Below are 18,377 nucleotides of genomic sequence, written 5' to 3'. Positions count from 1 at the left end.
GACCACATAGGTCACATCACTAATCTTCCTATGTATGGTATAGGGCCCATCCCAAGCGGCCTGCAGCTTATTCTGTCGCATCGGGTTTAGGACCCATACCTTGCGACCTACCTCATAAACTCTCTCCCTAGCCCTGTGGTCATACCACTGCTTCTGGGTGGCCTGGGCTTGAGTCAGATTCTCTCGCACTAACCCCACCAGGGTGTCCATCTTTTCCTGGAACTTTAGAACGCATTCCACTATGGAGACCCCGGGACCCATATCCTGCCCCTCCCAGACCTCTCGAATGAGATCGAGGGGTCCGCGTACCCTTCTCCCATATAAGAGCTCAAAGGGCGAGAACCCGGTGGATGCCTGGGGCACCTCACGATAAGCAAACAGTAAGTGGGGCAGGTATCGCTCCCAGTCTCTCCCCTGCGATTCAACAAACACCCTTAGCATCTGTTTCAGAGTACCATTTAACCGCTCACATAACCCATTTGTCTGGGGGTGGTAAGGGCTGGCCATGATGTGTTTTACCTGCATTTGTTTACAGAGGCATTCCATTAGGCGCGACATGAATTGCGGGCCGTGATCGGTGAGCATTTCACGGGGAAAACCGCCCCGTGAGAAAATGCGCACCAATGCGTCCGCAACCTTGTCTGCCCGTATGGAGCTCAGGGCTACAGCTTCAGGGTAGCGATTGGCATAATCGACCACCGTAAGAATGAAACGTTTCCCTGTGCTGCTGGGTATTGCTAGAGGCCCAATTATGTCCACAGCGACCCTTTGGAAGGGCTCCTCTATGATGGGCAAGGGCCTCAGTGGGGCTTTGTCTGTGTCACCTGCTTTGCCGACCCACTGACATGCGACACAAGACCGGCAAAAATCGGCAATATCTGTCCCCATGTGGGGCCAATAAAAATTGTGTGCAAGCCGGGATTTGGTCTTGCGGATCCCCAAGTGACCAGCCAGGGGCACCTCATGTGCTATTCTTAATAGCTGCTCCCTGTACCTGTGGGGCACAATCAACTGCCTGTCTGCCTCCTCCACTTCAGACAGCTCAGAGGGAGTAACCTCTCTGTACAGTCTGCCGTGCTCCCAGTACACCCTCACCTTGTCGCCCTCCACCGGTGCCCTGTCCGCCAGACCCCTGAGCTCTTCCAGGCTGCTATCAAGTCGCACAGCCTCGGAGAACTCAGCGCTGTCGGTCACAGGCACCAGGGAGGTGGCAAACTGAGAGGCCTGTGGGTCCTCAGAGCCAAGCTCTGAAGTGGAAGAGCCCGACCCAGTGACATCAGCCCCTTCAGTGGACAATTCGTCTGCTGCAGCCCGGTGAGCACTTCGGGTCACCACTGCAGCTGACGGAGCGTTCACTGTACACATGTCATTATGCAACACATCACATATTACATCAACATTATCTGCATTCATGGTAACAACGTGTCCTCCTCCAGGCCTGGGCACTGGAGACTCACTAGGGCTGGCTCCTAGTACACAGTCCGTAGCCCCTGGGGCCTCACCAGCACTCCCCACTTGCACAGCATTATCACACAGTACCTTGCAAGAGTCCTGAACTTCTGCGGGGGATGCAGGCTCCATGGGGTGTGGAGTAGGCTCATACCGGGCTACTAACCGTCCCAGGTCAGTACCCAACAAAACGTTTGTGGGGATGGCATCCGTTACCCCCACTTCTTTCATTCCGCTGCCGGCCCCCCAATCCAGGTGGACCAAGGCGGTGGGTATGGCGGGGGTGACACCCCCAACTCCTTTGACAGCCATAGTCTTGCCAGGAATGTACTCCTCAGGGTTCACAAGCTGGGGGTGCACTAGAATCACCTCTGCTCCAGTGTCTCTTAGACCGGTGGTAACCGTATCTCCAACCGTGACAGGTTGCAGATTCTCTGCATAGCTACCTGCATTCCTAGTGGCACACAACGCATTCCGGGCCCCGCCAGAGTTTGGGGCTTCCTTCTTCTTTTCTGGGCACGTAGCACTGATGTGACCCGGTTTGTTACAGGCAAAACATCTCCGAGTGTCAACGGTGGCGGTTCTACCTCCAGGCGGCTGCGGGACTTGGCTTCGCTGGGTGCTCAAAGGAGAAGGTCTCGCAGTCTTTTCTCCCTTCCAGCTGGGCGCCGTAGTCCTCCGAAAGTCAGATACTCAATTGGACGTGTAGGCATCAGCAACTCATCCACGGTCTTCGGCTCTCGGTCCCGTACAAACTGCCGGACCTCAACAGGACAAGTGTGGAGGAACTGGTCTTTTATTATCAGTTCCTGCAGGGCATCAAAAGTTTCAACCGCCAGTCCTTTTAACCACTGCTGGAAGGCAGTGCGCAGGTTGCACGCATGATCCAGGTAACTGTCATTAGGACCTCACTGCACTGTCCTGAAACGTTTGCGATACACCTCTGGCGTGAGGTGGTATCGCGCAATGATGGCTTTCTTAATTGCCTCAAAGTCTGTTTCTTCCTCCTGGGGGAGACTCACAAACGCCTCCAGGGCCTTGCCTCTCAGCCCTGGTGTGAGGTATCGTGCCCACTGCTCACGGGGCACCCCATACTGCCGACAAGTCCTTTCAAACCCCTGTAGGAAAGTGTCGCTGTCAGAGTCCTTGTCCATAGCGGGGAACTTATCCAGGGGGATTCTGTGGACTCGCTCACCTTCGCGTTCTGCGGGTCCAGCAGACCGGTTCTGCTGCTGAAGTTTAGCCAGCTCCAGCTGGTGTTGCCGTTCAGCTCTTTCCCTCTCGGCCTGGTGTCTTTGTGCAGCTTGCTCCCTCTTGGCCTGGAGTCGCTGGGCAGCTTGTTTCCTCTCGGCCTGGAGTCGCTGTGCCGCTTGTTCCTTCTCTGCCTGTCGGTGCAGTAGGATCAGCTTTAGGCGCAGTTCAGGATCAGCCGAGTTCAGTAGCTGTAGATCAGCTTCCAGAGATGGCATCTCCCTGCTCAAGGGATCGTCCAGGACATCGTCTCCACTCGCATTCTGTGGCGGGAGCGATTCCTCCTCTGGCATGTCATGAGCTGCATCCCCTGACGTTGAAGCACGGGCTTGCTCTGCCTCATACTCCTCGAGGGCACGAACCAACTGCTCCTTCATCTGGCCGCTCACCGTCTCGATGCCTCTGTGCTCACACAAGTTGAGTAGCATCTCTTTGTTTTGCCTTGCATAGCTGGATGCTTTCTGAGCCATCGTGTTGCAAAAAATAAAAAGAAAAAAGGGGGGAAGGGAAAGCAAAATACCACGTGTGTATCTTTGAATAAAAAAAAAGTATATAGAGTCTGCACTGAGTAGACTTCTGTAGGCTAGTTGCTTCTAGCAAGCTTCCAGCATTTAGTACTCAGAATAGCGAGCTAAACTGCGTACTAATGTACTAAACGATGCCACCACTGCCAGCCAATTATGTCAGGAACCGGCCCGCGGCACGCCTGCGTATACGGTTCCCGACTGCGGGTTTGACCAGACTGAGAGGGGAAGCAGCCTTAGTCAAGCTAAAACAAGGCTGGGACCCCTCAGAACACCTCTCACTGCCACCACTAGCGGTTTTCTAGACACTTCCACTCTGCTGTCGAGTCCTCAGCGCGCACTCCGCGTTTTCGTATTTGGGTCAGCTTTGCGCTTAGGCCGAATACAAGAACGCCACGCACCCACACACACAGTACAGTTGTACAGTAACACAGCACAATCAGACACTGACTTGTAATGCAAGTTACACTGTCGTGCAGCAAAACCACTAACAGTCGTTCCGAACAATACTGTTAGCTACTCGCACTGGCGTTTCGTACGTTGGGTCAGCTGCGCGCTTTAGGCCAACGTATGACAAACGCCCCCACACACAATGCAATTACAATTTCATATGGTAGTGTTGCTCAAACATACAACTAGGCACGGACTTATACACAGCTACACTGCAGTCTCCTTTAGGCTATGAGTGTTAGTTTAGTACGGCAGAAGTCAAGCTTATTAAATAATAATTTAATATTCCAGAAAAACATAGAACAATGCAGAACTTAATATATACAAAAGATTACAAAAAACAAAGTAAAATAGTTACAAGATAAAAGTTACAAAGATAACACACACGGATATTTGCGTAAAAATAAAAATGGGGATTAAAAACGTTACCAACTTGAAGGTCTCAACGTTGTCGGCAGGAGCATGCCGCTTGTTCGACCAGAAGTCGAGATCAACTCTAGCTATGCGCTAACTCCAAGAGCAGATACCGGTGGCTGTCCTGGGTCAGCTTAAATAGTCTGAAGTGTACCCTGGGGCATTTAATGTCCAGCCCCCAGGAACTAATGCACTTTCCCCGTTTGTGACATCACCGAACGCTTGTCATAATCTTGAGAACAACAAATATCCTGTTGACATGTGTTAGTCTTTTCCTGACTAGGCTTGCTTTGTGTATTGAGACAATGGGCCGTCTCCTGAGTTCAAAAAGCCAGGAAGATAATCCCATTAGCAGAAACTCAAAGCCCTTCATATGGTCAAGACAATACTTACTTCCTTGCCTATTGAAGGGGACTGGTCCATTCACTGAAGACAATGGCAGCTGTCTACACTAATACAAAAGATCACAGCGTACAGTTCCTCTGGACAGCCAGAAACAGGTAATGAGGTTCCCTTTGTCTGTCTATTGACACCACACACAATCACATTAATAGTCCATGAAGCTAGCTGCCACTATCTTCAAGTCATACTGGCTGACCTCCACCTCTGAAAGATATACAGCAGACATAAAAATGATAGAATAGGTTTCTGTACTCCCTAATATCATCAGCACCTCAATATATCTCCACAAGTACCATCATAGGTAATGCCCTTTAAGCCCTTTATTATCCATAATACTTCAAGCACACAATTACATTTCAGGGCTATGTCTTTGACAAGTTGTGCTAGTGCCACTGACATGTACATGGATGGTGGGGGACCAAAAAAAAGTTTCCATTTCTGCTAACTTGCGAAAAAAAAAATGAAATCTGCCACGGACTCACTATGCTCTTCTCTGAATACCTTGAAGTGTCTACTTTCCAAAATGGGGTAATTTGTGGGGTGTGCTTACTGTCCTGGCATTTTGGGTGGTGCCTAATTGTAAGCACCCCTGTAAAGCCTAAAGGTGCTCATTGGACTTTGGACCCCTTAGCGCAGTTAGGCTGCAAAAAAGTGCCACACATGTGGTATTGCCGTACTCAGGAGAAGTAGTATAATGTGTTTTGGGGTGTATTTTTACACATACCCATGCTGGGTGGGAGAAATATCTCTGTAAATGACAATTGTTTGATTTTTTTTACACACCATTGTCCATTTACAGAGATATTTCTCCCACTCAGCATGGGTATGTGTAAAAATACACCCCAAAACACATTATACTACTTCTCCTGAGTACGGCGATACCACATGTGTGGCACTTTTTTGCACCCTAACTGCGCTAAGGGGCCCAAAGTCCAATGAGTACCTTTAGGATTTCACAAGTCATTTTTGTTTCAAGACTACTCCTCACGGTTTTGGGCCCCTAAAATGCCAGGGCAGTATAGGAACCCCACTAATGACCCCATTTTAGAAAGAAGACACCCCAAGGTATTCTGTTAGGAGTATGGTGAGTTCATAGAAGATTTTATTTTTTATCACAAGTTAGCGGAAATTGATTTTAATTGTTTTTTTTCACAAAGTGTCATTTTCCGCTAACTTGTGACAAAAAATAAAATCTTCTATGAACTCACCATACTCCTAACGGAATACCTTTGGGTGTCTTCTTTATAGAATGGGGTCATTTGTGGGGTTCCTATACTGCCCTGGCATTTTAGGGGCCCTAAACCATGAGGAGTAGTCTTGAAACCAAATGTCGCAAAATGACCTGTGAAAACCTAAAGGTGCTCATTGGACTTTGGGCCCCTTAGCGTACTTACGGTGTAAATAAGTGCCACACATGTGGTACCGCCATACTCAGGAGAAGTTGTATAATGTGTTTTGGGGTGTATTTTTACACATACCCATGCTGGGTGGGAGAAATATCTCTGTAAATGACAATTGTTTGATTTTTTTTACACACAATTGTCCATTTACAGAGAGATTTCTCCCACCCAGCATGGGTATGTGTAAAAATACACCCCAAAACACATTATACTACTTTTCCTGAGTACGGCGGTGCCACATGTGTGACACTTTTTTGCAGCCTAGGTGCGCTAAGGGGCCCAACGTCCTATTCACAGGTCATTTTGAGGCATTTGTTTTCTAGACTACTCCTCACGGTTTAGGGCCCCTAAAATGCCAGGGCAGTATAGGAACCCCACAAGTGACCCCATTTTAGAAAGAAGACACCCCAAGGTATTCCGTTAGGTGTATGGCGAGTTCATAGAAGATTTTATTTTTTGTCACAAGTTAGTGAAAAATGACACTTTGTGAAAAATAAAAACAATAAAAATCAATTTCCGCTAACTTTTGACAAAAAATAAAATCTTCTATGAACACGTCATACACCTAACAGAATACCTTGGGGTGTCTTTTTTCTAAAATGGGGTCACTTGTGGGGTTCCTTTACCGCCTTGGCATTTTACGGGCCCAAAACCGTGAGTAGTCTGGAAACCAAATGTCTCAAAATGACTGTTCAGGGGTATAAGCATCTGCAAATTTTGATGATAGGTGGTCTATGAGGGGACGAATTTTGTGGAACCGGTCATAAGCAGGGTGGCCTTTTAGATGACAGGTTGTATTGGGCCTGATCTGATGGATAGGAGTGCTAGGGGGGTGACAGGAGGTGATTGATGGGTTTCTCAGGGGGTGGTTAGAGGGGAAAAGAGATGCAATCAATGCACTGGGGAGGTGATCGGAAGGGGGTCTGAGGGGGATCTGAGGGTTTGGCCGAGTGATCAGGAGCCCACACGGGGCAAATTAGGGCCTGATCTGATGGGTAGGTGTGCTAGGGGGTGACAGGAGGTGATTGGTGGGTGTCTCAAGGTGTGATTAGAGGGGGGAATAGATGCAAGCAATGCACTGGGGAGGTGATCAGGGCTGGGGTCTGAGGGCGTTCTGAGGGTGTGGGCGGGTGATTGAGTGCCCTAGGGGCAGATAGGGGTCTAATCTGATAAGTAGCAGTGACAGGGGGTGATTGATGGGTAATTAGTGGGTGTTTAGGGTAGAGAACAGATGTAAACAATGCACTTGGGAGGTGATCTGACGTCGGATCTGTGGGCGATCTATTGGTGTGGGTGGGTGATCAGATTGCCCACAAGGGGCAGGTTAGGGGCTGATTGATGGGTGGCAGTGACAGGGGGTAATTGATGGGTGGCAGTGACAGGGGGTGATTGATGGGTGATTGACAGGTGATTGACAGGTGATCAGTGGGTTATTACAGGGAAGAACAGATGTAAATATTGCACTGGTGAATTGATAAGAGGGGGGTCTGAGGGCAATCTGAGCATGGAGGCGGGTGATTGGGTGCCCGCAAGAGGCAGATTAGGGTCTGATCTGATAGGTAACAGTGACAGGTGGTGATAGATGGGTGATTGATGGGTAATTAGTGGGTGTTTAGGGTAGAGAACAGATGTAAACACTGCACTTGGGAGGTGATCTGACGTCGGATCTGCGGGCAATCTAATGGTGTGGGTGATCAGATTGCCCGCAAGGGGCAGGTTAGGGGCTGATTGATGGGTGGCAGTGACAGGGGTTGATTGATGGGTGGCAGTGACAGGGGGTGATTGATGGGTGATTGACAGGTGATTAACAGGTGATCAGTTGGTTATTACAGGGAAGAACATATGTAAATATTGCACTGGCGAATTGATAAGGGGGGTCTGAGGGCAATCTGAGCGTGTAGGCGGGTGATTGGGTGCCCGCAAGGGGCAGATTAGGGTCTGATCTGATGGGTAACAGTGACAGGTGGTGATAGGGGGTGATTGATGGGTGATTGATGGGTAATTAGTGGGTGTTTAGGGTAGAGAACAGATGTAAACACTGCACTTGGGAGGTGATCTGACGTCGGATCTGCGGGCGATCTATTGGTGTGGGTGGGTGATTAGATTGCCCGCAAGGGGCAGGTTAGGGGCTGATTGATGGGTGGCAGTGACAGGGGGTGATTGATGGGTGATTGACAGGTGATCAGGGGGATGGATGCATACAGTACACGGGGGGGTGGGGGGGTCTGGGGAGAATCTGAGGGGGGGGGGGGTGATCAGGAGGGAGCAGGGGGCAGTTTAGGGCATTAAAAAAATTAGCGTTGACAGATAGTGACAGGGAGTGATTGATGGGTGATTAGGGGGGTGATTGGGTGCAAACAGTGGTCTGGGGGGTGGGCAGGGGGGGGGGGTCTGAGGGGTGCTGTGGGCGATCAGGGGGCAGGGGGGGGGGAAATCAGTGTGCTTGGGTGCAGACTAGGGTGGCTGCAGCCTGCCCTGGTGGTCCCTCGGACACTGGGACCACCAGGGCAGGAGGCAGCCTGTATAATACACTTTGTATACATTACAAAGTGTATTATACACTTTGTATGCGGCGATCCGGGTGCTAGTAACCCGCCGGCGCTTCCGAACGGCCGGCGGGTTACAGCGCGAGGGGGGCGGAGCCAGTCCCCGGTGGAGGATCGCGTCACGAATGACGCGATCGCTCCGCCCATGCCCGTACAAGGACCGCCGCCATTTGTACATGTGGCGGTCCTTGCGGGGTCCACTTCCCGGCCGCCATTTGTACATGCGGCGGTCGGGAAGTGGTTAATGATTACCTCTAATCAGAGTATCTATAGAAGTGATTATTATGAGCACAGGACCAATAGAGAGATAATATTGTAGTTGAGGGAGGGCCCTTTGGGGCCCCTCTGGCCCAAGGGCCCCAATGCGGTCGCTACCTCTGCAACCCCTATTGCTATTAACCTACCAGCATGTTTTGGGGATCTATCAATAGGTGAGTATTTAGCTTTAGTTCCACTTCTCACAGACTTCAGCATTGATCTACATTAAAGAGACACTTAAGCCTCAGATAAAAAAATCAGTTTTACTCACCCGGGGCTTCAACCAGCTAATTTCACTTTGTCGACAGGCCTGGCCACGCATAGCCTTCTACGAGTTCCAGCCTACAATAGTGTCCTGAGCCTGCGCAGGGCCCTATTACAGATGGGAACGCATAAAAGGAGACGCGTGGCCAGGCCTGCGCAGGTGCATTAAGCCTATAGTCTGAAAATGAGAGTAGCTGGCGGGGAGGGACAGGAGGATCCAATAGTGACTGCAAGGGCACGGGACGGCTGCAGGGGGCTGGTAGAAGCCCCAGGTAAGTCAAGCTGATTTTTTATCTTAGGCTTAAGGACCCCTTTAAGAGCAATATATTACACTAAAGGATCTGTCCTGGGCTCAGCAGGGTCAAAGCAAGTGTGTGTGATGTGTATATATTTTAGAGTAGACAGATTATCCCTTCTTTTTTTTTTAACTAGCTGTAGCTGGCCACTATTCCCTTTCTGCTCTTTCCATTAGCTAGCACTTATATTTCATACAGTGGGATGCGAAAGTTTGGGCAACCTTGTTAATCCTCATGATTAGCCTGTATAAATCGTTGGTTGTTACGATACGAAATGTCAGTTAAATATATCATATAGGAGACACACACACAGTGATATTTGAGAAGTAAAATGAAGTTTATTGCATTTACATAACGTGCGCAATAATCGTTTAAATAAAATTAAGCAGGTGCTTAAATTTGGGCCCTGTTGTCATTTTATTGATTTCAAAACCTTTAGAACTAATTATTGGAACTTAAATTGGCTTAGTAAGTTCAGTGACCCCTGACCTACATACACAAGTGAATCCAATTATGAGAAAGAGTATTTAAGGGGGTAAATTGTAAGTTTCCCTCCTCTTTTAATTTTCTCTGAAGAGTAGCAACATCGTGGTCTCCAAACAACTCTCAAATGACCTGAAGACAAAGATTGTTCACCATCATGGTTTATGGGAAGGATACAGAAAGCTGTCTCAGAGATTTCAGCTGGTTGTTTCCACAGTTAGGAACATATTGAGGAAATGGAAGACCACCGGCTCAGTTCAAGTTAAGACTCGAAGTGACAGACCAAGAAAAATCTTGGATAGACAGAAGCGACAAATGGTGAGAACTGTCAGAGTCAACCCACAGGTCAACACCAAAGACCTACAACGTTATCTTGCTGCAGATGGAGTCACTGTGCATCGTTCAACCATTCTGTGCACTTTACACAAGGGGATGCTGTAGGTGAGAGTGATTTGGGCATAACAAATGCATGGAGGAAAAAGAACACAGCATTCCAAGAAAAACACCTGCTACCTACAGTAAAATGTGGTGGTGGTTCCATCATGCTGCAGGGCTGTGTGGCCAGTATAAGGACTGGGAACCTTGTCAAAGTTGAGGGACGCATGGATTCCACTCAATATCAGCAGATTCTGGGGACCAATGTCCAGGAGTCAGTGACAAAGCTGAATCTGAAGCTGCGCCGGGGCTGGATCTTTCAACAAGACAACGACCCTAAACACTGCTCAAAATCCACTAAGGCATTCATGCAGAGTAACAAGTACAATGTTCTGGAATGGCTCAGTCCCCAGACCTGAATATAATTTAAAATCTGAGGTGTGAGTTGAAGAGAGCTGTCCATGCTCGGAAGCCATCAAACCTCAATGAACTAGAGATGTTTTGTAAAGAGGAATGGTCTCTCATTGGAACCGACAGGAAGCGTTTACAGGCTGTAATTTCTGAAAAAGGAGAATCTACTAAATATTGATTTCATTTCTTTTTTTGTGATGACCAAATTTATGCACCTGTCTAAGTTTGTTTAAACAATTATTGCACACTTTCTGTAAATCTATTAAACTTCTTTTCACTTCTCAAATATCACCGTGTGTGTCTCCTATATAATATATTTAACTGACATTTTTTATCGTAACAACCAAAGATTTATACAGGAAAATCATGAGGATTAACAAGGTTGCCCAAACTTTCGCATCTCACTGTATGTCATACTTTGAATATCATTTTTTATTTGTAAATAAACCTACCCTTTTAATAAAGATCAAGTGGTCGGTCTCCAATAAGTAACTTAAGCTAGAGTACATTCTACACGCACATATAAAACATTGCTGTAGAAATGATCAGAAATATGGTAACATCAATTTTGGTCAAGATTATCAATCAAAAACATGGCATGCATAGGAGGTAATAGAATAGACATTGTTATGCTGACAAAAAAGAGGTTTGAGGGCATGTTTAAAGATATCAGAGGTTGGAGAGTGACGGACGGGTTGTGACAGAGAAATCCAGAGGAGGGGTGGAGTATGTGCAAAATCTTGTATACGTGAATGCAAGGCGGTAATTCTAGAGGAGAAAAAAAGGTGAGCAGATCTGAGAAATCTCAAAAAAACCAAACATCAAAATTCAATTCCAAAGACTTGTGTAGCTCTGACTTATGCTCACTCCAACCTGAATTATAGCAAATTCTTTCTGTTTTAGGAAAGCAAACTTTTGTTTTTCTTAACATCTTAGTAAGAGGGCTTTTAGGACCATTGTAGTCCCTTGCACACTCCAATGAGTTCTGGGTCACCATGAGCTTGCTGGTTAGTCTGACCTATGTTTATGGTCATTTTTTTTTTTTTAAACGAAAGTGAAGTACTACATCATGCAGCCCATAAAGGGAACTATTGCTGATACATTTTGATGACCTTTAGCAATTCTGATCTCTTCCAGGAGAGGGCAGAAGAGTAGCGTGAGAGACAGTATGGCTGCAAAGCAGCAGTGTAGCTGTTTCTGCAATGTAAAATGTAACCTGAAATTGTGTGGGCAGTAGCTGTATTTTAACATGAACAAGATACTTTTTACAACATTTGTCCATTAGCATTTTTTTCTGATTCAGTCTTTGTCTCTCCTTTTAGCAACACACTTATCAGATCACCATAGAAACAGGCTAAGGTAACATGAAATTTCCCATTAACCAAATGTTCCCTTTCATCACCTTGCATTATCAAGCATTTATTTTTCTTTGCTTTTTTTTAATCAGCATAATTACGGTACTAAAATATGTAAATGTTCAAACTCAAAACCAGTGGATACAAAATAATATTACAGTATTGTTTAGCTTTAGCATTTTTGTACTTTCCTGAAGTCCATTAATGAAGGATCATGGGAAATTGAAATGTGACAAGTGTAACTTCTCTGTTTTTTTTTTTTAAATAACTGCCATATGCTCAAAACAAAATGGTCTTTGAATATATTTTACCTCCTACATTTTAAACAAAAAGATCTCAGGCATAAGTCATCTTTTGTTTGTCTGATATTTCAACACATCTGATTTCTTGGCAAAAAAAGACAAGGCGCACTGTGTATATGACTATATATCCTGCTGCTACCTTGTATAAGGTGGGTAGAACGCCCTCACCCACCAAAAGATTTACAAAGAGAAAGTGTTAAAACAAAATGCGCCGGGGATTAGTATACAGTTATAAAACTTTGTTTATTCGTTATAGCCTTAAAATAGGCACACCTCATAGACAGTAACACTACACACATACTATCTTAGACCCTGGTGTCCCCATCAAAAAAAAAATACTGGATAGACTGGAGTTCTATGTTGGGCACTTACACATTGGTCTTTAAATATTCTGTATCTTACCTCCTAAATTTTAAACAAAAAGAACTTGGGCATAAGTAATTGTTTGTTTTTCTATTTTTCTATCTGATATTTCAACATATCTGATCTCTTATTCAATAGATCACATTTCTAAAACAAAAAAACAAACAACCAAAAAAAGATTAATTTGCTTGTATTGTTTATGGCCACCTTTAGGCCTGGAACCCACTGGAGCGTTTTTGTTTTTTTTGAGCTTTTAGGGAGTGCTTTCAATCATTAGCAATTTTCCTAAATGCTCTGCCAATGTAAATGGATGGGACAGATTCCACTAGAGCGTTTGCAATTAAGGAAATCGCAATCGCAGGACATGCAGCATTTTGGGAGCGTTTCCATTCTAATGAACTGTATAGGAGCAGGGAGATTGCTCGCAAAACGCGATCACAAATCACTAGCGATTGTGATATCGCTTTCCGCTTCTTAGTGGGCTCCAGGCCTTACAGACTACAGTCATTTGTTGCAGCACAAGCTGTACTACCTCTCCTCTTAGTTGTCTTTCTCTGTAGCCGACTGTCCTTATATCCATGTTCCATTGATGCTGATCCAGTAATAACCGCTAATGGACACAGATAGGAGTGCAGGCTAAAGAGTGAGACAGATAAAAGTAGAGCATATTCAGCCCATGACATGACATAAATACATGTTCTTCTAAGCTTCCCTGCTTTGTTTTGCATTGGGAAAAGGTGAAGGAAGTCAAGTATTATGTCAATGATTTGCATTCTGATGACCCTGAGGTCCTGTGCTGTTCTTTTGCTGGTTAGTTTTCTGGATTGAGTGGTGTCGTACAAATTTCACTCTACATACAAATTGCAACAACATTTTTTTGGAAATTAGAAAAATGTGCACACCTTTGATCGCGTACGCGTTATAATGCTGCTCAGTGGCGAAGCTATGGAACTCTGGGCCCCGGTACGAGTTTTACATGCCCCCCCCCCCCCCAAGGTCATCCACAGTGTCAGAGGTGCAACAAGGGGATGGGGAACAGTTTGCTAATGATTACTACTATTCATAGCATCTATAGAAGTGATTATTACCCCCACAGGACCAATAAACAGCTAATACTTTGGTTGAGGAAGGGCCCCATGGGGACCCGCTGGCCCAAGGGCCCCGATGTGGTCGCTACCTCTGCAACCCCTATTGCTACGCCACTGATGCTGCTGGTGAGCTGGGGGCAGGGTAAGCCTGCCCAGCTGCTGCTAAAATTCCTAATTATGTTCTTAATTCAAATAGGTTGTAAAATTCTCAACTGCATTTGTATTCAGTAGGGAAGTTATAGAGCCACACCCCAATCCTCCTCCCCTTCCTTTCCAGCAGTGGCAGGTACGATGGAGCCCTACGAAAAAAAATATTGTGGGACAACGTATTATTATTTTTTATTTATATAGCGCCAACATATTCCACAGCGCTTTACAAAGCACAATAAGACAACAAGCGGAACATAGATACAACTAACAAATGTACAGTAGAGTTCCAAGCAGCACAAATATTGTTACAAAAACAGTAAACAGTAGGAGGATGACCCTGCCCTTGCGAGCTTACAATCTAATGGGTAGTGGGGGACACACTAGGTAAGGGGGTGGAGGATGGATGAGGCGGTGACCCTTTGCCTCTGATTACATTGTGACAGATAAGTAAATAAGGGCTATAGAATGTTATAAGCTTGTCTGAAAAGGTGTGTTTTTTAGAGTGCGTTTGAAGATGTCCAGGTTTGGAGCAGGACGTACAGGCTATGGAAGAGAGTTCCAGATAAGGGATGATGCTCGTGTAAAGTCCTGGATGCGAGCATGAGAGGAGGGGATCAGCTTAGAGGCCAGGAGAATTTCTTGGGAGGATCGAAGGTTGCGGGAGGGACAATATATTGAGATTAGTGAGGAGATGTATGGAGGAAACAACTCGTGGAGGGCTTTGTATGTTAGAGTCAGGAGTTTGAACTGGATCCTCTGGGTAATGGGTAACCAGTGGAGAGAACGGCATAGTGGGGCTGCATCGGAAGAGCATGTGGAAAGGTGAATGAGGCAGGCCGCTGAATTTAGAAGGGATTGGAGAGGTGCTAGCCTGTTTTTTGGTTGACCACAGAGCAGGGTGTTGTAGTAGTCTAGGCAGGAGATGATTAAGGCATGTACAAGCATTTTGATGGCCTCTTGAGTGAGGAAGGGACAGCTACGGAATATATTTTTGAGCTGGAAATAGCAGCTGGTGGTTAATGAGGCAATGTGAGGTTTAAAGGAGAGCTCTGAGTCAAGTATAACCCCCAAGCAGCGGGCCTTAGTGGTTGAGGTTATTGGGGTGTTGTCTACATCTTACATCTTCATGCTGTACTGGCAGTAAACTTGTGACCTATACAATCCCTGATTTGTGGGGCCCCTAAAAAGCTTGACATCATGGCCAATTTGACCCTATGTAAGCACCGGCCCTGCCTAGAGGCAATGTGTATATATCAATTGCATAATACGGAGCACCAGTAATTGGTTTCTAAGGACCTCCAGAGTGCGAGGGCAGTCTAAGCAGAGGACGAGAACAGTTTTATTACATGGTTGTTTTTATGAAAGCTCTTATAGAGATGATCAGCACCACTATAGTACCAGTAAGCAGCTGTTGCAGAGGCTGAAGGGAAATGTTTAGTGAGCCCCTTTGGTACAGCGGCCCTGATGCAACCTCTGCATGTGCTACTTTTACATTATTGTTTTTATTACATATGGTAGTTCTTTTTACATTAAAGTGGCATGAAACTCAGCATTTCTTCTTTGCTCTAAAAGATTATTTACACCATAAAACCTATTACCACAAAAAAATTGTAGCAGAACAGCATTCAAACAGTTGGCACAGCACTTTATTTTTCAGTGGGCAGCTTCTTCTTATCTTTTGTTTAAAGTGGAATATAACCCTGCATTTCAACTTTGCTCTAAAACATTATTTACAGTATATTATATGCAACCAGCATTTTTTTTTATTAGACCAGCATTGGAAGAGTTACACAGTGCTTTAAAGTTCCTGGAGATTTCTGCAGACGCATCCGAAGCTGACATAGATACATTTTGTTTACATAAATGTATCTAAGTGTTGAATGTGACTCACTCTCTCTGACTGAGAAAGGAGCTGGAGGACAGCCAAAGAGTGTGTAACATTTCTCAATAGATACATTAAACTAAATAGAATGTAACAATCTGAACTTCTGCATATCTCTCCACGGAACTTTAAACCTCTGTGTTTAACCCTTCCGTCTAGTAAAAAAAATGCTTTTTGCATATAATATGCTGTAAATAATGTTTTAGAGCAAAGTTGAAATGCAGGGTTATATTCCGCTTTAATAATTGTAGCTCACAATGGAATGTACACATTAGCAGCCTGTTGAAACTGAGCTACCACTTGCTGTAAAAGCACAGACAGCTGAAAAATGATCCCTAGAGAGCTTTTAATATATAAATACAGCAGCTATGCAATAAAATGCAATTGCAGCTTTCAGAGCAGGTAAACTGTAATTTAAGAACTTGTAATTTGTAAACAATATTACTTGTGCACAAAAGCAAATATGGTAACGTTATGGGTAATACAAAGTAGGAAAACACATGTTTATTGAATGTTATGACAGAGTTTTATCCCACGTTAACTGATGCATTTATCTGCTGTTGCAGTCATACCTACAGAATGTTTCCAGATCATCCACTCAAAACTATGCACATGGGTGAGAGTATGACATCAACCAGCACTGCCAAAACCAGCTCTAGGTATGACTTAGTAACATGATGTTTCTACTACCAAATGTTATCACAATATTTGTTTTTTGAAAGAAGATTGTGTTATTTGTACTAAAATGTTACTATAGGATTTAATATTTGTGAATTTAACGTCCTTCGTCAGATTGCAATAATTAATAATGTACATCCAAATATCACGAGGAAAGTAACTGTGTAACGGTGTAGTGAGAGAAATATGCCGGCTGTCATATTTATTCTCTGTTAAATAATGCTAGTGCCCTGCTGATCCTTTGCATCCAATAATGGAAACCACTGGTATGCACTAGTATGCAGACAGAGCTCTGACTAAAGCCTGATACACACATTGAATTTTGATTGTCCAATGACTGGACAATTTTATCACTTCCATGTAGTATGAGAGCTTACCTGCACAGTCTCTTCATAATATTCAGACTTTGTCGACCCTCATACTAAATAGAAGTGGAAAAATTGGCCAGTCTTTGGCCAATCATAATTGGATGTGTGTATGTACGCACCCTAAATCTTCCTGTGATCCCTAAACCTACCTCCTGTAGTGCCCCCACCCACCTCATCACAGACGCTAATGTAATTGATAGAAAATGTGTGCAATGCTTCACTGCTGTCCGTTTTTATCTGCATGGGGAAAACACATTCAAGTGTGCACTAGCCAAGTAAATAACATTGGTTCTCAGTTTACCTGTGCAGAAAGCAAGGGGGGGGGGGGGGCATCCAAAGTTTTGCAGGGGGGCCAGTGATTTCTAGTTACGCCCCTGGCTGGGAGCATTGTTCTCCCTACTTACCCCGGCCCCCTGTGACATCACTCCATTGCCCCTTGCCCCCCTGTATAGCAACAAAACATGCATCGGTCAGCCTTGGCCCTGCAATGTGTCCAAGGGAGCAGGTTCAAACTTTGGGTGACATTGATCTTGAAGAAACGGCAAACTGCTAACAGATTGGGATTTTTTTAAAATCATATATTTTAGCAGACCGTCTCCCTTAAAGTGTACACGGGAAGGGGGAGGGGCATCACAAAGGGGGGGGGGAATAGAAGCATGTTCCCTGGTCCATGACATGGCTATGCGCCCCTCTCCCTGCGCCACCCCCGAAATTGCTGACATTGCTTGTGCCCCTTCCCCAGATCTCATTGGGCAGCTCTCCCCTGCCACTCCCCCACCTCTCTGCACTCTGTTCTGTGATGAGACCTGCAGAGCAGAGCTTGCAGCGTCATGACCCCAGAGGTCATTGAAAGTGAAATAAAGGATTTCTGGCCACAGGAGTGACGGTGAGCAGCGGTAATTGAGGCTACCTGATCTGACTAGCTCCCGGGACCAGGTAGCATATTTGTTTTGTTTGTTTAAATAACAAACCCACCTCACGTTTGAGCTTGGCATGTTTATAGAAGGGGTGATCTGCTTATATACAGTGTTGATCAGTGCTTTGATACAGTGCTACCATATTCACCCCAAAGTGGTAATCCACAGCTCCACTCACTGGAATAGATTTTCAGATCAAAAGTGGTAAATGTATTGTTTGCCAAAAAAGCTGCCCCATTGACTTCAATTGTGGTCACTGTGACAAACATTGCAAGCAGCAGTTTGGGGGAAAAAACAGCACCCTGTTCTCCACTCTGCTCTCCATTGAAGTGTTATTCACTTTGAAACTGGTTAATGCTATTTGAAGATCTAGAATCTGCACTCTTTTTCCTGGATTGACAGGTATTCCCCCAGTTTTGTATGTCCAATACTCAATACTTTCGGGCCCCTTATACACTTGCGCGCTGCGTCTCCCCGCATTACACTTCCCTGCTGCATCCCCGCGTTAAGTCTATGGAAACTTGCACCCTTCACGTGACGTGACGTGGTGTGTCGGAAGTATCAAAGTCACCACATTCCCAACCCAAAGGCTGCAGAGTGTTACCACATGAACCGTGCCTACCGCATGGATTATTCAGCAATGCAAGTCAATGGGCAATGCAGCAAGGGTGAATGAGAGGAGCACAGTGCGACGCGGCGAGCATGCGCGGACGGACAGGAATCCTCCTGCCCAGCTGGAAGTATGTCCGAA

General features: G+C 45.6%; 1 protein-coding gene across 2 annotated transcripts in view; it reads left to right on the top strand.

Moving 5' to 3' along the window:
- The window catches only part of TESPA1 (thymocyte expressed, positive selection associated 1), a 137,972-nt gene that overhangs the window by 110,309 nt on the left and 9,286 nt on the right, over positions 1-18,377 (top strand). For both annotated transcript variants that reach the window (XM_068267303.1, XM_068267302.1), the window contains exons 6-7: positions 11,846-11,882; positions 16,230-16,322. In XM_068267303.1, coding sequence (XP_068123404.1) covers positions 11,846-11,882; positions 16,230-16,322 — 130 coding nt within the window. The remainder of the gene's footprint in view (positions 1-11,845; positions 11,883-16,229; positions 16,323-18,377) is intronic.

Source organism: Hyperolius riggenbachi, chromosome 2 (assembly GCF_040937935.1).
Source record: "Hyperolius riggenbachi isolate aHypRig1 chromosome 2, aHypRig1.pri, whole genome shotgun sequence".
Classification (NCBI taxonomy): Eukaryota; Metazoa; Chordata; class Amphibia; order Anura; family Hyperoliidae; genus Hyperolius; species Hyperolius riggenbachi.
This window is presented reverse-complemented; position numbering and strand designations above follow the sequence as displayed.